The sequence below is a fragment of the Sardina pilchardus genome, chromosome 9 (assembly GCF_963854185.1).
Source record: "Sardina pilchardus chromosome 9, fSarPil1.1, whole genome shotgun sequence".
Taxonomy (NCBI): Eukaryota; Metazoa; Chordata; class Actinopteri; order Clupeiformes; family Clupeidae; genus Sardina; species Sardina pilchardus.
This window is the reverse complement of record NC_085002.1, coordinates 14,768,031-14,792,005: the sequence shown is the minus strand read 5'-3', so window position 1 is coordinate 14,792,005 and position 23,975 is coordinate 14,768,031. Positions and strand designations below refer to the sequence as shown.

The window sequence follows — 23,975 nt, the reverse complement described above, 5'->3', positions numbered from 1 at the left end:
GCTACAGGAAGTCATAGATATTTTTGAAGGGGTACGAGATGACCAGGCACTGCGTATGGCAGCTAATTTGGGTTTCAAAGGACCTCTGGAGAGACAGGTAATCGCCCGAGCCTTGATATGCAACCACTTTTCTCTACTCACTGAAGTCTACACAGGGAAAGCCTTTTTTTCCACCAACCACAGTCTTGTTTTAGTCTCTAAATGCAATGCTATGTAAATGCAATTCTACAGTATGTAAATGCAATGCTTTGCTAAGACCTAAGACAGCAAAGCAAAGGTTAGATTGGACAGTGCCATAGTAGCCAATCTAACCCATTTTCTTCTAGAATAAACATGGAAAGAGAAGCTAATTAAACAAATTGCATTTATCTCATGTGGATGTGGTACAGTAAATATATTTACAGGCATGATTGTTTGTTCTTTGTGTGAAGACTAGTATCCATAGCAATCGTTATCATTGGAGACATCAATAAAACATGCCACTGTGAACACAGAAGAAAGGTTTAATATACATGCTTATATTCCTGTACATTTTTAAGTAGACAAGTTCTTAAGTAGACAAGACCAGATATCTAAAGTCAGCTGCTAGAAAGGTTCTTCTCAGAAGCTGATCTTTATGGACTAGATATGGAATTGGTCACTGTCTTAATTATAGATAAAAGTTGCTACTGATTACCGTTGTTCAGTGAGCATTTCCCTTCACCTCTTCACCAAGACATCTCCGCCATTTGTCTAGTGGCACTATGCCATGTTAGTAAATCCTACAACTGTACCCAAAGCACCATAAAAATCAAATTAGTTCAGATTGTTAAATGCACAAAACATATAAATCGGCTTAATGAATGCGTTTTAAAGCAATGAAATAAACAAGAGTCAGAGAGATTTCTCTGCGTGCCACTTGATTGTGGCTGTATCACAAACAGGCTTGATTTGGAGTCGCCTACGGAAATAGAAATAATTTGCCACGTGCCTGCCGCGTCAGCTCGCTTCAACTAATGCTGTCTCTTTGGTATGGCAACGTTGGCGTCGAGTGTCTGCTCCACTCAGTGATAATTGAGGCGCCTTTTTCGTGGGGGGGGGGGGGGGAATGTAGTTTAAATAACTTTGCAGCTTTTGAAGCTCTTTGAGGTGACAAAAACGCCTTGCTTGTGTGCGTGAAGGGAGAAGCATACTACAATGTTCGCTGTCAGCGTGCTTTCATAATCAAACGAGCCGCCCGTCGGAAGAGGGACACAGAAGCGTGTCATTTTAACTATTGTATCTTTGAGAATCGGATGCTTTGTTGCAGCAACAGTCGTTCATAAAGCACTTTAGAGAATAATGCGCCGTAGCACTGAATGGTTATCACACTTCCACTCTCACTCTGATAAAGAGAAGCAGCCGCATAGCTCGTCGACAACCACCAGCCATACCAAACGATTTGAGTGTGAGCTACTGTTTCTCTTTGTTCTTTCGTTGATGATTTATTAAGTATATAGAGCGACGTATGCAGGAAGTGTCTCAAGCAGTGAAGCACGCAATTTAAAGACTAATTACAAATGTAAGTGCCCATGTTCAGTGTCCGAGATCACACTGGCCAATCTGATCCTACAAGGATGCTCTTATCATGTGAGGCTTGAAGATGTTTTGAGGCGTTTTATGTACTGCGATGCTTTCAGCTGTGCAGCAGTGGCGAGGCCTGGCGTTGCACGCGTCTCTATGTGTAGTGGGGTAATTACTGTCTCTCTGTGGATCTGGCAGGCAGCGGATCAGATTAAGAGGCTCTATGATCTGTTCCTGAAAGTCGACGCCACTCAGGTCGAAGTCAATCCGCTGGGCGAGACTCCCGAAGGACAAGGTAACACCTTTTTTTGTGTTTTTTTCCCCCCACCTTTATTTCTTTCTCTCTCTTTCTCTTTGTCCCTCTCAATCTTCAATTCGCCCTTTGCCACGGCAGAAAGCTCTTGTTTGTCTGTCTGGCCGGTTGGCTGGCTGGCTCTGTGAGTCCCATGGTGCTTGGTTAGGCTTGATGGAGCTAAGATGTGGCGAAGGGATGTCTACTCGCATGTACACATCACCTTTCTTATTATTATTCTGATTAAGAATTTAGATGAAAAGTTAACAAAAGCAAACTGATGGAATCTTGGTAAGATCTTGGTCTAGACGTCGGATGTTCTGCTAGTGGTGTCGTCAAATTGTATCAGCCATCTCTGCAGCTTTAAAATCATACACAAAACCCCTAGTGGATAAAGGCACTGGGGACAGTCCAGACATCCTTCACTATTTCATGTGCTACAGCACTCCCAGGCATAATGAGTTGGTCCTCCAGGGCACTATGCTCGAAGACTCTCTCCCATCGCTCCATCTTAGAGAGGCCCAAAAAAAGAAGCCTCTCCTGGAAGATGAATCACCCTCTATAGCCCGTGCATCCTCTGTTGGTCATCCTGGGGATTCTCAGCTCTTTCGGAGTTTATACCGTTGTAAGATGTGTTTTTACTTGTTTGAGAGAGCTTCCTTTAGGCCACAGCGGTGTTCAGGCCCATGATGAATACTCTGTAGACTTCCTGCCTTTTGTAGATTTATTGATTTAGTTGTCGATTGCTGTAGATCTATGTTCCTACTGAGATAGTGCTGCACATCAACAATGTAGGAGGAAATTGCATTAATTGGATGAAGCCCAAAGCATTGTCAACTGTTTTGTTAGTGTATTTTATGATGTTGGCTACATGTGATGTTACTTTTATTCTGCTGCTGTTTTAATAAACTCTTTTTGGCAACAGGTTTTTTCAAGGTTCAGTAGAGCACAGCCTCCTTGCTGGGCACAGCCGTCTGTGTTAATCCTGATTAACAGTTAACATCAACTCTCTCCATTGCATAGGGCTGTAGCACTGTAGCATTAGACAGCTACAGTAGGAGTTCTAGGTTTTTGGTTAGACTGTAATCCGTGATGGGTTCAGTCGTTCCATCATCTACCTTTTTTGTTTGTTTGTTTGTTTTAAATCATGTGGGTTTGTTTGTTGTCATTGCTGTTATTGTTAGCTTATAGGGTTTTTCCCCCTCTTTTTGATTTCCTGGATACCCACAGGACCATTTATAGTGGTTCTATCCTCGATATCTCCAGGCATAGTTGAGTTCTATGAATGGTCTTCATGCCTACCTTTCAATCACAGGCTCATAATCACCTTGAAATATAATCCCATCAAGTCACAGCTAGACTGCTGCTAGAGCTGCTCATGTGCCGCAAGCTCAAAGCAGACTTCTGAAATGACCTCCTATATCAGAACCAGAGGCCTCGCTTAATGGAAGCCTTGTTTTAACCATGGAAAGATGAAACATGTCTAGTGGTTGATGTCAGGTCCTCTTGTCAAAGGATACCACATAATATACTTAATAAATGTACGGTTTAATTATGTTATACAGCTATTTGAGCTGAAATTGTTGCAGTTATATTTTTGAACACGTGTATTATTTGTGAATACATGTGTATTTTTGAACACATATTTTTGAGCACACATCTGTTAATACAGCCTAAGTTACCTTAAAATGACTTTATTTGCTTCGGGGAGAGGCCAGCAGCAGAGACCCAAACTTTTAAGAAGGACTGGCATCCTCACATGCCCACCTGCAACTTATTCGGCACGCGTGTCACACCTTAAAAGGATAGCTGTGCTCCCGCAGTCACCACGTCTGTCGGAAAGCTGGCCAGAGCATCCCCTGTTACTATAGCAGCACCACACTATTTCAGGAGGTTTGCATCAGCATCCGTCCCTTCATGCAGTACCTGTATGTGCTGTAACTTTATGTTGGAATAACTAAAAATCACCTTCAAACAAAATGCCAGACTCACTGGAAAGAACCTGGACCTGGTTGCTTATATTAAGGTAATCACACTGTCTGGAGACTGCCACAGGTCGTCTTATGACAAAGGAATGCATACAGTTTCCTGGCCAAGCTATACCATAGATGCATCCCACAGATGTTTTTGCTCCAGCAAAATGGTATGGGCCATCAAGTATGAATACTGTCTCTTAAAGTCCACTCCCCGATAAAACTTACCCACAGTCATTGCCTATACTGCACAAGCTGCTTAAGAAATCAGATGCAGCCGGCTCATAAACTTTGACACTTAACAAGACAAGTGTGTGCTTGAGGACGAGTCTCCGCTATAGTCGGGGAGTATGCTGATCACAAAAGGAGCTTGAACCCTTCACCACGGCGGCGGAGACGGCACGTCCGTCCGCCCGCCGGCCTGCGTGCGACTCGGCTCCGACTTAGAGTTAGCGTCGGCGTCGCTCTCGGGCTATTTTTCTTTCCGTATCGAGGGGGAGGGGGGGGGGGGGAGCGTGTACATCAGAGCCTTTATTATGTCTGGGGCCATCAGCTCCGGCTGTATATCCCAAGGATGAGCCATTACAGCAGGGATGTGCTGTTGGCTCCAGAGGGATCTCCTCTCATTTTTCCTCGGGGCCGTTATCCAGTATTGATAGATGGTAGACTCTAGTCACCGGCGTGTAAATGATGGCGTTATGGAGGAGAGTACAAATCCCACGGAGGACGACCAGCCCGGTGAATTTTTAAGTGAAAAAGAGAAAGAAAATCCTCACAATTTTACTCATGGCTATTTTCTCTCCCAGCTATAAAAGAGGACTGGAGAGTATTTTTTGATACAGGCCAGTTGCTACAGGCTTATCCATAGCCTCGTGTGAAATGTTATTCCTTTTTGCAGATGGTGTTTCAAGGATGTCCACCATTTAAAAATTCTACAACCACCACCTTCTAAGACAAACAATAATACTCTCTGGTCATAAAATCACCAGAGTATGATTGTTTGTCTTAGTAGGCGGTGCTTGTAGAAATTTTATTTGCTTTCTATGTTGCCTATTCATAAATGATTTAGGCAGTGAGTGTTATTCATACCGTAGCCTCCATTTAGCCATGCATAATCACCTATGCTAGTGAATTAAATATAACAAAAGATGAGATTAATGTGTGCATTATTCATCTGGCATTTTTTTTGTGTTTTCTATTGGACTTCTATGAATAAGTAATTTTTTTTTTGTAAGTTTTATGAATAGAATATGATTCATTTTTTCTCTTTGTTGCTGTCTTCTCTCTTTCCTGCTGTCCCCTTATTCTATAGTGGTGTGCTTTGATGCTAAAATCAACTTCGACGACAATGCCGAGTTCAGACAGAAGGCCATCTTTGCCATGGACGACATGACTGAGAGCGACCCCACTGAGACGGAAGCCGCAAAGTATGATCTCAAGTACATTGGATTAGATGGAAATATCGCTTGCTTTGGTGAGTTCTGCCTACAGCTTTTCTCTCGCTCCCCCTCTTCTTGCCTTTTTTCTTACTCACTCACTCACTCTCTCTCTCACACACACATACACACACTCCCTCTCTCTTTCTCTCTCGCTGTCTCCCTCACTCGCTCATACACACACTCTCCATCTCGCTTACATTTTTGTCCTTCTCTCCCTGTCTTTTAAATACTCGCACACAAACACACGTCTCTGCTATTTGAAACTTTCTCCTCTTCCACAAAGGGCGTCATGCAAATCAAGCTTAAGTGGAGACAGCTCTCAGTGGGCTCGGATCCAGTCACATTCATAACCGGCTTTTTAACAACTCCAGAAGGAACCTGCCGTATCCAATGGCTTCTAATTAGCATGAACCCTCCAAAAATCCTCAAGTGAGCTGGATTGTTAGCACTCTCATTAAAGTGTCCCCGCACTGTAAATCAAAGCGCCTTTTTTTTTTTTTTTTGTCTCCTCATACCGTGCAGTGGTGCCTTAGGTGATGCAACACGTCTCTTTCCCCAGCACACAAGCACATACACACACACACACACACACACACATGCACGCGCACACACAACAGGCATAAAATAGCCTAGCCCAGAAGAAAGAGCACAGGTTAGCGCCTCCTTTGGCTCCAGAGGAGCTGTTGAAGAAGGGAAAGAAAAAAAGCAAGCGTACACAGCTCAGACCAGATGGGTTCCTTGAAAGGCTTTGTAAGCCAGCAAAGTGACAGCTTTTAAAGTGAATTTCCCTTTATCAAGATTTTCTTTCAGGGCGCTTGCCAAGATGCTCGTTCGGTTCCAATAAACCAAATGAGGTGAGACGTTTGTAGCAAGGCTTGTTGGGTTTAGCGGGAAGGGGACGAATCACTTGGCTCTCGTTCAACACGGCAGCCCCAAAAGTGTTGGGTAGGCAGACTAAAATGCTCTGTAACAACTTCCTCTAAAGAGCTCTTTAAAAACCAGATATAACTCTGAAATAAAAAAGTACCACTCTTTTCCATTCTTTATTTACATTTTTCATCTCCTAATATACCATGTGACATTACATATTCGTTTTTAATGGCATTTCATGCTCACTCTCACTGGAAGTAGTCTCAATTCCGTCTCTTAAATTCATAGTTTCATAGTTTTCTAGTTGAACCTCTCCTCCCTGTTTTTTCTGTGTTATGCTTTTGTTTTGTTGTTTTTGATGAAGACATTGCAGTCAGTGTGTCGAGGTGATTCTTTGTCTACAAATATGCTGCTAATTGTTGTGGAATGATGTCATTAGTCTGAACACTTTGCAGTGGTTGTTTTTCGTACTAAGACCACCAATTGAAACAGGATGTTGTTACTGACTTTTTTTCCCCCTTGACCTGTTAGCTGAGGTTTGGGTCGAGCAGTTTCTCTGAGATCAATTTTGATTCTTTCCCTCAGTGAATGGTGCTGGCCTTGCCATGGCAACCTGTGACATCATTGACCTCCACGGAGGCAAACCTGCCAACTTCCTGGATCTTGGGGGTGGCGTGCAGGAGAATCAAGTGTACCAGGCGTTCAAGCTCCTCACTGCCGATCCGAAGGTATGTCTGAACCCTACAAAGCACTCATCTGCACTTTCTCTCCTCCTCCGAGAGCATCAAGCTGATAGATGTTTGCATTAAAGCGGTGTCTTAATTAATGCAGCATTGTGCAGCAAAGCATCCCTCGCAACTCATCCTGCGTTTTAAAGAACCTGACAAAGATTTTAAGTGCACACTCACTTGAGCCGACTGTTTTGTTACCAATGTTGGCACAATGCAGGATGTGATTAATTTCCGGGGAAGAGCAGTCATTAGTGACTGCAGGAAAATTACAACTGCATACACAGTGTGCAGTGGGTGTTTTTTTTGTCTTCCTCAAGTCATTATTTCAGCAGTGCACATATCCTAGAGCTCATCTTGACAAGGAAAGGCAAGACGGTTGAAAACCAGCTCTCACACAACAGCTGTTTGTTTATTTCAGTTGCCTCACTGGTGTAAGACTCCATCGTATCATGTAACTCCACCGAAAAAACATTCCGATGAGTGTTTTGCTTTCTGATGCTGTCAGCCTCCAACGCTGCTTTAAGCACGCCGCACATCATTCTGAATGTTGGTCCTTAAGTCACCGTCTTGACAAGGAGAAAATCGGGACACCCTCCTCGAGTCACTAATTATCACCTCTTCCCAACTTGAAGTATTTACTATTATTGTTTGCCACCTCTTTGCCAGCGAATTCACTTTTTCGGGCTCTCCCGTCACCCTATTACTCCCTGCCCTGAGACAGGAGTGAGGCACTGCTGTTGACATGAGGGTGCATTTATTTAAGGAAATTGGTGGAAATGCATTTTGTGACTAAGGCATACCTGCTCGCCTCCTTTACGACAACTCAGATTGACTGCATGAGCATTCATCAAGTAGCATACTGGAGCACTCTGTTCAAATCTTTGTGATGTGTGGTAGGAATATGCTAAAAATATGCCAGTAAAAAAAAAAAAACACGCTTAAAAAAATTGGAAGGCAAGTCAAACACTTAAGCTTTTGATGTATCGGATAAATATGAGTACCGGTATATGTATTCGTTTTTGGGGGGGTTTTTTACCATGGATTTATCACAGTCTCTTGGAAAACAAACAAGAGGTGTGTCTCATGCCCTGATCTGACTACATGGACAAACCCATTCATTACCCTGTCAAGCAGGAGCTGTAATGGAGACGAATGCTGCATAGGCAACAAAAAAGCAGTCACTAGTATTAAAAAATAAAATGAATTATGTATGCCTGTGTTACTCTAGTGCTCAATGTGTTTTTCAAGCTGCTGGACTCGAGTCAGACTTCTCCAAACATATGTGTGTGCTTTTGGCGTTCTGGAAGTGTCGAGGGAAGGAGAGGCTCTCTCCGTTTGGCAGAGCCAGAGAGGGCTGACATTGAACCTGTGCTCAGCTCCATTTGAATTTCAGAGTGGGACACTAGGCCACCTCAGATCTGAGGAAGGGATGATAATTATTCCTCTCCTGGCATGATGAGATACTCATTAGCATTTTTTCCTCATGCCATAACTCTTAACTGTTGGTGATTATGTTTACGTGTCTTTTCTCTCTGTCTTTCCCTTTTTACTCTTTTTTTGGACTCCCAAACATACCCTCCGTTAGTCATCAGTTCTTCTCAAATCATACTTTGTCTGTGGACCCAGTTGGCATAAACATTGCTGTTGTGTCCCAACAAAATGGCACAACAGATGCCAAAAACTTTCTTTGATGTTTTAGCATCTTGTCAATTAACTATCAAAACTATGTAATTAGCATTTTCATAACTGTTCCATGATAAAGATGTTAACACCAGAAGTAAGCATGGATATGTAGGATGCCAAAAGTTCAAAATCAATAAAATAATAGTAACAAATCAATGCTACTAGAGATCATAGGCACTAAAGCATCGAGTTTTCAGTCCCCTATAATACGGCCAACTGTAGCTTTTAACCAACACTCAGCTTCTAATAGTGCCTTTATCTCCACTAAGGCTATCAGGGCTCTGATAACTGCCGACAGAATGACAATAAATGATGGGAAGTGACTATCGCAGTAAAGTAATACGAGTTGAGAAAGCTCCAGCTCTGGAAGCGGTGGAGCGTGACCGTGTGACACATGAAGGGACGCATGAGCAGCCAATGAGGCCACTCCGGCGTGTGGTGTGAAAAATGCTCCATGAGCATGCCAGCTAATTCCAGCTAACGTTTTCCAGGCAAACAGCACTGATGTCATTTCCTGCTCTTAGAAAGGACGTACAGTATAGTGTACACACACATCCAACACCTAAAGTAATGCATACCAACCACTTTGCACCCTAGCATATGTTTTCAAACTGCTTTCAGGTAGTCTGATCAGAGAAGACTAAATGCATTTTTTTTTTTACTGAAATTAAACTCAACTGTTTAGGAGTTTAGATACACACCACTTGCATAGGCAGGTGTTGTTTTTTCCTGTAGAGGCAAAATTGAGATCATGTCAGAAGCCGGTACCTGAAGGTACGAGATTCACAGTTTGGCCTGGAAAACGGGCTTTCTTCTTTTTGAATTATTTTGACCGGGGCGCTCAACAGTAGAACACACCCACCGGGGGGAAAAGAGAAAGAAAGTCACTAGGCCTATGTGCTACAGTACACACAAATGCACAGTCACCACCTCTGCCTGTCAGTGGCTGAGGTATGTGTGAAATGAATGCCTTTGCTCACAGCCATTTTGTACTGTATTTCATTATGTGTGTGTGTGTGTGTGTGTGTGTGTGTGTGTAAAGTGTGGAAGGACCACACAAGGGAGGCATTTTTCTGAGACCGGCGAATGATGAGGGCGCGCGTGCAGGCAACTGTCACCTGTGAGTATTTCGACCAGTTCAGCGAGGCTGTAAAGGGCCCCTCAGCGATGTGCTGTTTAAGGCTAACGAGGAACAATGTGCGAACGACGCCGACAGACTGAAGGCCGCGCTCACCTCAGCATCAAGGTTGAGCAGATCGGAATAGGAAGGGGAAATGAATACGATGTGCAAACCAGCACATTAGCACCAGAGCGTTGGGTTGACCTCCACCTGAAGTGTGTGTGTGTGTGTGTGTGTTTTGTGTGCGGGGAGGGGGGGGGGGATGCGTGCAAGAGGGCGAGAAACAAAGCTGCACGTGGGCCTTACTCACACATGGCTGCCCGTAGGGATGAAGGTATGCACTTTTCGCTTTTCACTTTTTATGCCTCCCCAGGGATAGGGAGGATGGGGGCGATGGAGATGTGTTTAATCGACTCCATACTCCTCCCCGAGGGGGGGGGGGTGGTGGTGAGGGGGTGTGGGCTGAGCCCGGTCACGTTTTCACACAAATGCGCCCTATTAACTCCCTGCATACATTCAAAGAGCCCTTCTCACTGTGTGCAGAGGCCGCGGCTGCACAGGAGCCGTGGTGAGTGATTGGCCCACGCCTTTGATCTGGAAATCCTGTTGGACTGCCCCCCCTCCCCACACACACACATACACACACACACACACACACACCCCACACCCCAACCTCAGTGCCTCGCTGCACTTAATCCCTCCCAGGAGGCCAGAGGCACAGCATCAGGCTCAAGGCCTGGCCAATGATGGAGGCACAGACCGGCCATGCTGCGCTCAACTCAGTAGAACTGAACTGAGCCCAGCCCAGCCCAGCCCAGCATTACGGACACTCACACACACACACACACACACACACACACAGGGAGACAGAGGCACATAGATACTCTCTCACACGCACACACACACACACACACACACGCACACACACAGAGGGAGAGAGAGACCCGTTGGGACAAGTGTCAGGGACAGGCGCTCTATTTTTCAGACATCACACTGCAGTTCTGCAGCTTTCACATTAATCCCATCCACTCTCGGAGAGGAGCTACTTTCACCCTACGTCTTTTATTCTTACACTTTTTTTCACTCCTCCGGCATGACACGCAACTCCCCCCCCCCCCCCCCCCCCACCCCCCCCCCCCCCACCCCCCCAACCCCGCACCCTCCCGCCTCGCCCCAGTCTTAAAAGCGTGTGAGGCGCCATAGATGGATTTCTCATTCTCACCTCAACTAACGAACTTGAGCATCTAGGAACACCTGGTTATCCGTAAGCGTTCTCCACATCGTGCCTGCCCCCCCCTCCCTGTGTCCTGGGGGCCTGGCAGTTGTGTGCCATGCTTGGGGGGGGGGGGGGGGCAGTTAAGAGTACTGTAGGTGGATGTGGCAGTAAATGAAGGAACAGATGATGGGGAGGGGGGCACCGTAAAGACTAATGACTGAGCTGGGGTGGGCCCTGTGGAAAGAGCAAGGCTTTCTGCTTCTTTCATCTGGGTAGCTATTCATTTCCAGATTCATTTAGTGTGTGTGTGTGTGTGTGTGTGTGTGTGTTTGTGTTGTGTGTGTGTGTGTTCATCTATGTCCCTTTTCTCTAATCTTTTAATGAGCAGTTTGTGTACAGAGTCGAGGTGGATGCGATTGGAATCGAACAGGGCTGTGAAAAGAAGCCCTTTCAGTCTGTGTGTGTGGTATGGGATCATTAAGAGAGCTGGTTCCAGCAATGGCCAAGCCTCCGCCGTAGATCAGGAGGTCTCGCCAGGAGAACGGTGGTAGGGGAAACTGCAAGGCCACCAACACAGTACTGTTCATCCATTTGCGTATCCTTCCAACACATTCTGTTTGGTCAGGTCAAAGAAGCAGGCCCTGTTATGGATGCAATGAACGACTGAATGGGGAAAGTGTTTTATTCACGGTTGTGTACCTGTGCTGCGTCTATACCTTTGACATCCCATTGCCTTGGTCGCTGCACGCTGCAGGCTTTCAGATTTCAAGGTTGCTTTATTATGTAAAGCCTGAAAGATGTATTGCAATTTAGAGTCAGATGAAAAGGAGCATTGTGGTTGCTAGATGGCGTAGTATGGCGGGGTTGATTAGTTTGTGTGTGCCAGTCCATATGGGCAGGAAGCACAGGAGGTTAATGTGAAAGGAAAGAGCAGCCTGACCTTCTCTGGCCAGTGCTGCCAGACTTTTAGAGTTCTGCGGAGGGTGGAGTAGTGTCTGTTGTTTTTGATCATCAATGCCAGCAGCAGCACTTAATGTTTGTGTGTGTGTGTGTGCGTGTGTGTGTGTTGTTTGCTGTTTACTTGCTTGCTTGCTTTTGTGTGTGTGGTGGTGTTTGTTTGATTTTATAATGTGTGTGCGCGCGCACAGTCTGTGCTAGTCTGTGTGTGTGTGTGTGTGTGTGTGTGTGTGTGTACAATAGTGCTATTTGAACTCTACTTTTTAAATAAAACACAGGCGAGTGCACTCTCACGTTGAAACGCTGCTTGAACAAACTTGTCACACAGTTCACAGCTGAAGTGCGTGCTGAGGAGCGGGCACTCAGTCCCAAACAGGCCCACAGTCAGCGCCTGGCTTTCTCAAAGCCTTTTTCCATTTGTTCAAGGTTGGTAAATTGCTTGAGAGTTACCTTGGCATGCAGGTACAGTATATGACCACAATGAGAATGTCTGAGATATTTAGGCCTATTTATCTTTACTTAACAGGCTAGAGGCAACCTTATTCATATCAGGAAATTGAAATCGCTTGCGTCGGATTTGGACATTTAGTTTTAGGTTCGATCAACAAGTGTTGATGCACCAAATTAATAAATAGTCAAATAAAACAATAATAGATATAATTGACAGGGCAGATTGAAAAGGTATAACTAATTTACTAAATGTGTTTGGAGGACTGGTCTGGGCTTCCTTCTCAGCTCTTCATCTGAGCTTAATCTTCACACGTATGCCTCATTATTATTATCATTATTATTATCATTATATCCGTGATGTATGATTTATCGTAAGCTTATTACATGGCTGTTTGTAATGCTGCAGAATGCTCCATTCACTTGAATAGGCCTTCCCAACGTTCGGAGGTCTGATATTTCTTGATAACAGACCGTTGCTAAGTAACGGTGTGGCGCGTCGGAGTCCTGTTTGCCCTGTCGGGACTTATATTCCCAATAATTACCAGCATTCTATACGTTATCCCTTACTTATGCACAGAACAATGTTGGCACTTTTAACACGTCTATCTATCTTGGTTTACTGCTAATGCACAGTCAGGGCTATGCAGTGGAGCACACTGGCTCAGGTCTGTCAGCACTACCAATGTAAATAAATATGTTTTATGTAGAGACATTTGAAAATGACATTTGACTCTTTTGGTGGTGGTGAGTTCACGCCGACAGTGCCACAGAAACAAAAACATGTTGTTGTTAATATCGGTGCCAGGCTTCTTCTTTTCGGCATCTGCATGGCTTTGCTCTCGAAAAGCTACCTGAGGTGTCATTCCCCTGCGAATCGCTATTTCGCCGCCGCAGTGTGATCTCACTCTCACCTCCGCAGGCCTTCAATCTCTCACTTACTCACTCGCTCGTGCACTCACTCACAATTTCCGCAAAAGGTGTTCCTTACCTGACACATAACATTCCAAGACGCTCCCCACAGACTCTGAGGGGAGAGAAAGAATGCAAGGAGGAGTGAAACGAGAAAGAAATAACGATGAAAAGAAAACACAGGTGATGTGCAAATGAATAAACGATAGGAGTTAAGAGGTATTTTTAAACTAGAAGACAAGAGGAGATGTTAAAGATGAGCCGCACCTTGTTTTTATATACTGTATAAAACAACAACAACAAAAAAAGGAAAAGGAGGAACGTTAGAATTTTAATAACTTTTGGGCCCCATTTCAAGTGCGGCATGCCATCAGTCTTCGGTGTCCCTCTCTGAAGCGCCTCAGCCAGCACTCAGCCAGCACTCAGCCAGCAGCACAGCGTCCAGGAGGACGGGCGGTGTTCGGGTTTTTTTTTTGTTGTTGTTGATGTTCCCTTCTTCCTGCGGTGCAGGGAGGTGCCAGCTCATCCATTTCGCTCTTTTAAAAAGGACTCTGTGGACGAGCGGCGGAGGGAGCTTGCGTCTGTCATTAATTAGCTTTGTCTCTCCACGCTCTCTCTCCCTTTTGCTTTTTTTTCTCCTCCCTCTCTTCCTTTCATTCGATTCTGCTTTTCGGCGGCGGCGGCGGCACGCCGGCCTCTACTTTTATGTGCCTGGCTGGCACGAAGAGCGATGGACTCAGCTACAGGTCCTTCTAATCAAGCCAGGATGCCTAGTGGAGAGCAGTGTGTTTGTGTGTTTATGTGTGTGTGTGTGTATGTGTGAGAGTGAGAGTGAGAGAGAGAGAGAAAATATGAGTGGATGGTTGTTTGTGTGTGTGTGAGAGAGAGAGAGAAAGAGAGTGACTGAGTGGATGGTTTTGTGTGTGTGTGTGTCCGTGTAAGTCTGTGTGTGTGTGTGTGTGTGTGTGTGTGTGTGTGTGTGTGTGTGGGCGGGTGGTCCTGAAGCTGCGGGAGCCAGCCTAGGTTTGTTGTCTCTGCTGGAGACGGCCTCTCGGTGAGTTGATGAAGCGCCCTGTGTGCGTGCGCCAGCCTCCTCTCCATCGGCCCGGGCACCTGTCGTCTCGTTGGGCATCGTGGGCACGCAGATCTGACACACGTCAGACTCCGCTCCATGATCCTCAACACCGCTCAGCTGGGGCGCAGTTCCTGCTCTCCCCAACTCCCCCTACCTCCCCTCCCCTTGCTTTGTCATCACCACCACATTGCCTTGAACTCTTTTCTTGTGTCTATTGGATTTCTGTTGGTTTTAGTTTTGGCACAATGTCTGGGCCCCCTGTCCAGAACCACTTAATGATATTTTAAGGCAGTGTAGCAAGGGTGATCCATACTGCATTTTATTTGCTTGTTAACACAGCCTGTTGACTATAACAGTGTTGGGTATGCTAGCTTTTAACTCTAAATTGTGATTGCGTGCATATTTTGTTGCAGCACTGGAACCATAATGTTTGCTTTGTGTCTCCAGTCTCTTTATAGTCTTTTTTTTACAACATTTGTTTCATTCTTCAATCTTAGATTGAAACTCACAGTATATGAAAATGAGTTAGTAAATCGGTGGGTGTTCTTTTTTATACAAATTCAATTCAATTGTATAACTAAAGACTAGCATTTCAATCATTTTCAATTTTTTTTGTTTAGCTTTCTTTCCCCCCACCGCAACCAAAACATCAGCTGTTGCTCACTCACTCACTCCCTCCCTCTCCACCTCGAGCTTTTGTGTGGTGAGCATTCTGGTACATAATGGCTGCTGTGCATCACCCAGGTGGGTGCTACACTTTGGTGGGGGTTAGCGAGGTTCCCTATTCACTGTGAAGCGTTTTGAGTGTCCAGAAAAGCGCTCTCTAAATGTCTAGAAATGTTTTCTTGTGGTTGTTGTTGTTAAGTCTGAACCAGTCAGCTGATTAAGGAGCAGGTGGGAGGGAAGAGGTGGACTCATCCAGTGGTCTGTGTGTGGATGCTAAGAGGTGAAGGCTTCCAGGTGGTCTCTCTCTCTCTCTCTCTCTCTCTCTCTCTCTCTCTCTCTCTCTCTCTCTCTCTCTCTCTCTCTGTGTGTGTGTGTGTGTGTGTGTGTGTGTGTGTGTGTGTGTGGTGGGTGGGTGGGTGATTCTGTGCTGGGCTTGCTGGTCCCCTGCTGTTGGCTGGAGCCCTGGGATGTTGTTGTTGTTTGGACTGCTGCATGTCTGTCCTGCTGCCAAGAGCAGTGATGTGGCACTGATGGGGCAGATGAGACCCTGGCCTGGAATGCATCCAGCTCACACAGCTACTCACACTCTCTCTCACTCACACACACACACACACACACACACACACACACACACACACACACACACACACACACGCCCACACACACTCACTCTCCTTCTCTCAGTGTGTCTCCCTCTCTCTCTCACACACTCACACACACACACACTCTCTCTCTCACTCTCCTTCTCTTAGTGTGTCTCTCCCTCTAATACTCTCTCTCTCTCACTCACACACACATACACACACACACACACACACGCCCACACACACTCACTCTCCTTCTCTCAGTGTGTCTCCCTCTCTCTCTCACACACTCACACACACACACACTCTCTCTCTCACTCTCCTTCTCTTAGTGTGTCTCTCCCTCTAATACTCTCTCTCTCTCACTCACACACACATACACACACACACACATCTGTGAGATGTGCACACATACACACACTGTCTTTGATTCCTGCATGCAGACTCAAAGACACACAGTAGGCTATGCTCTTTATAACCAATAAAGAGCAGCCATGGTTTGTTTTGACCGCAGAACACCAGGGCTCATGTACACAGCATCTAGCCCCTCTGGGCCCTGGCTACATTAGTTGCTATGTTCAAGACAGAGGATTGCATTAATAAGTCTACTGCTGTGCAAATGAACATTTAATCCTGTTTCAAAGGACTGGTGTCCAATATGTGTGTACAATCTTTGGGAACACCATCCTTGATTAGCATGACAGCACATGAAATATTTGCATTGCACCGTTTGTGTTTGTGCATGCCGTGATCAATGAACGCAATCCCCAAAGAAACTGCCTGAAGTCTCTCAGCAAATAAACAGTGCCGTGTTTGAGGTCTTGTGTCAATGTGAGTTGGTCTTTAGAACAGTTAAAAAGTGGCTTTTTTTATTCACTCACATCTCTGCTGAAGTTTTAGTTTGTGATCTACATGTTATCAGACATTCCCAGTAGTGGTGTAAAATAGCGCTGTGGGTGTTTTCAGTTTTCACTGAAGGTTAATTTTTTCGTTAAGCATTGCGTTTGGTCAGATCAATAGGTCCACAAGGCAAATCTGATAGAACCACAGGCTGTTTAGAGCCACTCGACGATGTCGGACACAAAAATACGACTAAAAGATGCGGCGTTGCAGGGGACGGGGACTGACGTCCACGAAACTGAATGCCAACGTTGAATTCACATTTCGCGACATTCTTGTTTTGTTTTTTAATCGATAGAATTTCCCTCCCTTTTGTTGCGCTCCCACCGGAGCTCCTTGGAAGTAAACGTTTGATTGAAAAGTCTCTCGCCTGCCATCCCTCATCTGTGGACCGAGATCAATAGCGGACCCCGAGATTGCGTCTGGACTAATTGAGCCATTCTCTTACAGTTATTGTGCCGTGGAGCCCTCCGTCATGTCAATGGCTGCCCCTGATAGAGCACTGTGGGGTAGCCACAGACTCCCTGGGATCATCAAAAGGGGAATGCAATCCATCAGTGAGCGAACGTGACCCCGTGGCGCGCCAAAGCTCCAGTCAGGAAGGGGTTGAAGAGTTGGGCCACTTGCTTCTGCTTTCTATTCTCTCTCTCTCTCTCTCTCTCTCTCTCTCTCTCTCTCTCTCTCTCTCTCTCTCTCTCTCTCTCTCTCTCTCTCTCTCTCTCTCTTTTTCTCTCTCTCTGTCTTTCTCTCTCTCTCTCTTTCTCTCTCTCTCTCATCCACCCAGTCACTCACTCTGTTTCTCTCCTTTTCTCACTTTGTTTGCTCCCCCCATCCCTCCTGTGCCTCGGGCACCTCCTGCGCTCTCCCCACCAAGGCCAGAGACATATAAAAATGTAATTGCGAGTAGGTGAAGGTGAGCTAAAAGTTTTGACTTGCTCCAGGAAGTTCTGATATCGGGGGGCCAGGGGGGCAAGAAAATAAGCTAGCCGATGAGCTCTCATACCTTAGGTCACGTCTGGGCGCTAAATAAGCTCTCACTACCTCCACCACCCCCACCACAGCTACCACGATGGTGTAGACCACAGCGTATACCACAGAGCGGTTCAGTTTCACTGGTCTTGTCACATCCAAATAGTGAAGTGGCCAAGCTTTCAGACATCACGCCCAATCACCTCTGGACCGATCTTGTAGCTGTGATGTTGCTGAGGTAGATGTTATGAATGATTTATGTCCATATGAATCTTGATTTTTTTTATTATTATTATCAAAGATCCATGTCATGATACCCTTTATAAAGCTTTGAAGTGTGAAAGGGAATACCTGGTTGACATTTAAAGGTATGGGGAAAGGATTGTATTTTGATGATATGTGCTATTAAATCCCCCTGGAGGATTTATCATATTGCGATATGTCACATCAAGGGAACAGAGAATATCCATCACAAATCCTGGTTTGGTCAAGTCACTCAATGACTCATTTGTTTCATCTCTAATTCCAAAGGGTGTTCATTGAATCATTTTGTATGATTGAATCATTTTGCAGTTGATAGGAATGGTCATGTTAGCAATTATTCCACTGCATAACATCCGTAGACCTTTCAGATAACTGTTAGAGGTGAGGGAGCCGTTCAGTCTTGTTTCACAGTTAATAAAGTATTAATGCTTATAGTACATTTCCTTGACAGCAGTACTTGTGCGCCGGCATGCATAGAAAAGGTTTATGGGTTGGGTCTGTTCCTCTCAATCTGCCATCATTTCACTGGACCTCAACCCAGCTCCATTAAAATGAAATATATGATGACATTCATATGGATCCCTTTCCCCAGTTATTGACAATTTAAAGTGATGCTCTTCTCATGCATAATCTTGTCTTAGTGGGTTCACTTCGTTCTCCGTCCACCTATTGGACCCTATTCGCGTCATGATGCCCTCCCCCCCACACCCGCAGAAGCTTGTACTTGTAAATGTAAAGGGAAATGTTCCAGATACTTTTCAGCAGTGTGTGGGCTCATTAAAATCCACACTGTGCGTCGCCACTGTCTCCGTGGCCCCTGCTTCAAGCACGGGAGTTTCCAGTTCTGTTCATTTCCCGGGAAAAGCTCGTCCACTGCCATTAATACCAAGTCAGTGGTCCACTCTTCTCGTTCAGTCACGGCAACATCAGGGCATGCCCCAGATGCTGTCTCAGCGTTTAATTGCAACCCTCCGTCCGTCTGACTGCCAACCATTTCATGTCATCTGAACCATAAGCACCAAGAAGCAGCTTGTACTGCCTGTCTTCTGCATACTACTAGTCTGATCGTCTCTTTACTGTTAACCCATGGGCCTGCCATGGTTTATGGCCCGTATGCACAATGGCCTTCATTTTGCCGTGCCATTCATGCGTGTCTGTCTGTCTGAACTGTAGATGTAAAGGCCTTTTGTGTTTAATGGCTCGGCGAAAAAGTCTTTGATGACAACCAGCCACTTTAAGTGCCTTGGAGCATGCTATTGTATTGAACCAACAGAGGTAACAACCAGCAAGACTGCTAATCATAACTGAAGGTTATCAGCATGTATTGCCATTGTGTTCACCTTGCCTTGCCTTGCCTTGCCTTGCAAGCGTCGCTTTTTTCAAACCAAGTTGCTGGTACTGTACAAGGCAGATGACAATACATTGGACTGAGAAAACAGACCTACTGTATTCTTCCGATCACGACAAATCCTCAGCACGTTGAAGCTGTTTGCAATAGATGTCAGTGTAATACACAGTCACACAGTAAAGAGGCCGGTGGTCCCCTCAGCTGTCATAATGCAGGATCAGAACCAGGCCTAACCCATCCCAGCCCCTCCTGCTGTGTAGATCTGGAAAATAGGGCTTGTAAAAGAGGGGCCAGCCTTTCTCCCCTGACGCTACTCTCCTACCCTGGGTCCAGGCCATAATTAATCTGATGACTTATAGCATGTTTGATGAGACCAGACAGGTCCACGACGGTTTTCCCAAAGGCTTCGCTAATGTCATATTGGCTTCTGTCCCTTGCTGAAGTGTCCCCTTGCTGTAGCACAAGGGACGAACAGAAATGCATGGCTTCGAAAACTCGCCTCAGAAAAGAAGAAGCCTTTCAAGTGATATAAATGTCTGTCCATCTGATCGTTTGTATTAAAAAATAGAATTACCATTGTCCCGAAATAAGCACGATCAATGAGAAGTGGCAACAGTCGTTTAGTGGACGAGATGGATCTGACACACGATCCAGCTCTGTGTATTACATCGGGGGTTTCAGACCCGCTGTTTGCTCTTCCTCTTCTGCTGTTTGCTGTGCATGCGGAGCCACACTGACTGCAGTTCAGAGAGATTATTGTCACTGTAATTGGCTTTTGCCTGCCCGAGTTGATATGAGGCACTTGTCTGATCTGTACACCTCTTTGCCTGGGTAATGGGGAAGACGATGAGCCTTACCTGAAATGTTTCTTTCATTAGATGCTAGTGGAGCTGCTTGAGTCTCACTTTCAGCACTCATCTGTCTGAAAGGTGTAGCGCTCCGCGGAGACGACAGGCAAGCTGGGAGACGTTTTAAATAAATAAGCCGAAAAAAACGAAATGGCCCGTACGAGTACCCATGACCCCTATATGTGAAACCTCAAGGTGCATTGTCCCATTACCTGCCAGCCATTTGGCGTTTGATATATCTCGAAAATCACGGCTATCTCTGTCGCTGCCGCGCCCGGCTTTTGCAGACAAGTGTTTGTTTCCGTGCGTTCATCCCTTTTGGCTCCGCTATCAGCCGTCGTAAAAAGAGGAAGTGCTCGACATGCCCTCATGTCCCGCCGTATCTGAAGGAGCATCTGCTGCTGTCAGACGGCAGCTGAGATGGACAGGAGATGGCTGCATTCTCTCCCCTCATTACTCACCCCTGCGAGAGCAACACGCGCCCCCTGAGCAAGCTGTTACACCCCACAGAACTCCGCTCTGGATCATAGGGGTGCTGTTTAATGATAAAAAAAAATAAAAAAAACAACTGAAAGCCAATGTGTGCTGTCAGTGATGCATGTTTTGGGGAGGAGAGGGGAGTGGGGGGGGGGGGGGGGGCTGCTCATATTGCTGTTTGGTCAACCAATGGACATGCATGCATGTGGGCGGATTACCTGATGTCAGGAGTGACTTTTTCGAATGTAATCCTGGATTTCCTCTCGAAAAGCCCTACTCTTTTCTTTATATACCCTCCATCTCCTCCACTCCCCTCCCCTCCCCTCCCCCTGGGCTGTTGTGAGTGGGACTGTACTTGAAGGGATTTTGGTTTTTCGGCAGGTCAGGGCTGCGGCGGCAGTTGATAGAGCCTTTCACATTTCCCATTTCTCAGCCCCCCTCCTGTCAGGGGGTTGTCTGGCAGCGCGCGGCGGCTCCTCCATTTTAAAACTGCTGCGGTGATTACACTGTCCATCAGCAGCCACTAGGACCCCGCATCAGCCGCCAGATTGATGTTTGACAGAATAATTAGAAAACTGTCTCTCTCCGTAATCGCTGGAGCACATCTTTTCAGGGGGCCCCACAAGGGCTCCCGGCACTGCCTCCTCCTTCTCCTCCTCCTCCTCCTCTTCCTCCTCCTCCTCATCTGCTCCGCACAGCAGGGGAATGCTCTGGGGGGGAGGCACAGTGGTACGGGGTGGCTTCAGGTAGGTGAATGAAGGTGGGTCGGTCTGTGTTTACTCGGCGAAACGGCACGCTACAGGAGCGAGGAGCAGGGGGGGTGGGGGGCTTGGGCTGGCGAGTGGTTGTTGGTTGTTAGTGAATATCCTGTAGCTGCAGCCAGGACTGAGGCCATGGCTCCACCTTCTCCCGTGGGAAGCGAGGGGTTCATTAGCCCGACCATTAGCCCGTTGAGCTAGCAGGCGGCGTCTTCGCCCGTGGTGAGACACGCCGTTGCCATGTCATGTTGGGGGCGGGGGGGGGGGGGGGGGTGGGGTGGGACCGGGGCCGGGGCTCAGGTTCAGAAGAGGGTAGGAGCGGGTCGGATGAGGGAGCGCTCTCCGCTCGAGGCTTTCATCGACTTTCTCGGGCTCCGAAGCACCGGCGTGTCTTCGCCCCGGCTCCCCCGCTTTGCCCTGATCCCTCTAATTCCCGAGCAAACCTTTAATGGCTAATTGATATGCCTTCGAGTTATGCAGATTAGCGCCGCAGCCGCACTCGCGCTCGCGAAAGGTTCTGAGGCGCGCGTTCGGGCGTCCCGAAGACGAGCCGTGTCTGCCGGTCTCTCGTCTCTGCCAGAGGCCGACTCCATCGCTCGGCGCGGCTGATGATCTCTCGCCTCGGAACACACCACACGGGGGCTCCCCCCGCTCAGCCGCGGAAAAAAAAAAAAAAGCTCCCCAACACATCCAATCAGTGTATGTATCCATGTCGAGCTCTTTGGAAATTAAATCTTGATTGCATCCATCTGTTTGCCCTGATTTGCGGTATTCTGGCAGTGGCTGCCGAGCCTCCGCGGGCCCCTGTGCCGCCGCCGCCACGGTGAAGGGGAGGGTGGCGCGAGTCTGCAATATGTGTATTCTATCAATTTTTAAATTACTCATTTGGTTCAAACCGCGTCACGCCAGACCCCAGTCATAGCATTTCAATAAGTGCTGTGATTCACTGATTCGCACAGATGAATAACAAATTAGCGGTCTTAAAAGGAACTATTTTTAGAGGGGGTCCAGAGAGGGAGAAAATGCAATATCAAAATAGTGTTCCATCCATCAGGATTAAAGCTTTCAGGGGTTATTTCATCCCAGCTAAATTGCCTCTCCAGCTAAACAGTACCAGAAAAGTGAATTATTGGGTTCCTCTCGACAGTTTTGCCTCAGCTTTTCCTGGCTGCCTTTAAATATAGAGCACAAATATGTTTCCCTCTCAGCTTTTATGGGATCTTTTCTGAGGCTGCCGAGGTCATTAATAACCAACTGTATGAATTTATATGATATAGCTGTCCTCTCTGACGAATGGTCGGGTAAAATTGGTAACTTTAGGACATGGTGAAGATGCATTGCACTTACGTAAAATTGTATATGAACACATACAGCATCATGACATTCTAAATATGACTCATCAAAATATGGGGAAAAGCAGCGAAGACTGCAGAGTGTCAGTTGTCTCCTTATACTCCCTTTTCCCATACTTTGATAGAAGGCTTCGTATGAAAGTAGTGCATACTTCACTGCTGCTGTTGAAGATTATGTTTTGAAATAGAATTTCTTCACAGTGAATGGATAGGTTGCAGCAACCTCATTGAGTTCTTTGGACGTTGGCAGATCACTTTTTTTATAGCAATTTACGGTCGGAGTTGTGCTGTGCTTTATTTACCTGTAGGGTCATGAAAGGCAGCAGAGCATTATGAATCCATCAGCTGCCCATCGTAAATACCCCCCACCCCTCCCAACACACACACACACACACACACACACACACACACACACACACACACACACACACAGAGACACCATCCCATCCCATCCCATCCCATTCCATCCCATCTGTACTGAGCTGAATGCACCAGTGGTTGGTGGCTCCACCTGCTCTGCTTGTGTCTCCTCCTTGTATGACCTCTGAATCATCCAACCCCTATCGCTTTCGTCCAAACCAAGGGGGAGACGAGAGCAGCGTGATGCAATACGGTGATGGCACTAGCAAAGGAGAGAAAAAAGGGGGAAAAAAAAGCGACAAATATGAAATACGTCAAGTGCACACTAAAAAAATGGAGAACAAAAGACTAGCGGGCAAAGGGTGTCGCTCAGAATCCCTCACCTCCTGTGACTTCCCGTGCTTGTTGTCTGTAGGTTCTGGCACACTGAGAGTATAGTCACTTGCACTGGGCTCCAGCTCATTGTCAGTCCTGTCGCCTGTCGACAATTTCTAGCTTAATATCTGCCGTTTATGACCATCGGGTGAGATGGCCAGTTGCACCTCCTTTTCAAGGAGGTTGTACTTGGGTGGGGGGAAAAAACAGAGGGGTTATCTCTAAACTGTGACTAAACTATGATGATTTGCCTTGCAAAAATGCCGCAGCTGCCCTTTAAAAGGCTCATTGGTTTCCAAGATCAGGTGCAATTGGAATCAGAATCATTTGGATAATTGACCTTCTGTGTGAATACATTTGAATTAATTAATTTTGATTGACCATAGTAGCATTATGAACAAAGTGGAAGTGTTGGTCTTTTATATTCAGCCCCGGTTTGTTGTGGCTGCTCTCGGAGGTGATTATGTATGCCGTTCGGAGTGATTATGCATTCCTTCAATTTAATAAAGCAATTCGGTCTCGGAGCTGTGCGAGAGAAGTGCTGTGGTAGAGTTGCGTGCTGATTGAAAGAAGAAAGGTAGGCGAGGGTGGGAGCTCTGCGAACTGCATTTGCAGCTTAGAATCTCACGAGGCCCCTCCACAGCGAAGCGCTTTTCCTTCCACAGGGCCTTTGAAATTCCGCCGGAGCAACTCGTTTCTTTTTTTAAGCATTCCGAGGAGGTTTGTCACATCAACTGTGCTCAAAATATCGTTTCCCCCCCTCCCCAATGAGAACGGACTTTTATAAATCACCAAGCTCTTGAGTCATGCTGCAACC

The 23,975-nt window shown here is 46.4% G+C and overlaps 1 protein-coding gene across 1 annotated transcript in view; it reads left to right on the top strand.

Annotated features, from left to right (window-relative positions):
* The window catches only part of suclg2 (succinate-CoA ligase GDP-forming subunit beta), an 81,360-nt gene that overhangs the window by 37,806 nt on the left and 19,579 nt on the right, over window positions 1-23,975 (top strand). The window contains exons 6-9 of the mRNA XM_062545895.1: window positions 8-97; window positions 1,741-1,837; window positions 5,120-5,281; window positions 6,702-6,844. Of these exons, the coding sequence (XP_062401879.1) occupies window positions 8-97; window positions 1,741-1,837; window positions 5,120-5,281; window positions 6,702-6,844 (492 nt within the window). The remainder of the gene's footprint in view (window positions 1-7; window positions 98-1,740; window positions 1,838-5,119; window positions 5,282-6,701; window positions 6,845-23,975) is intronic.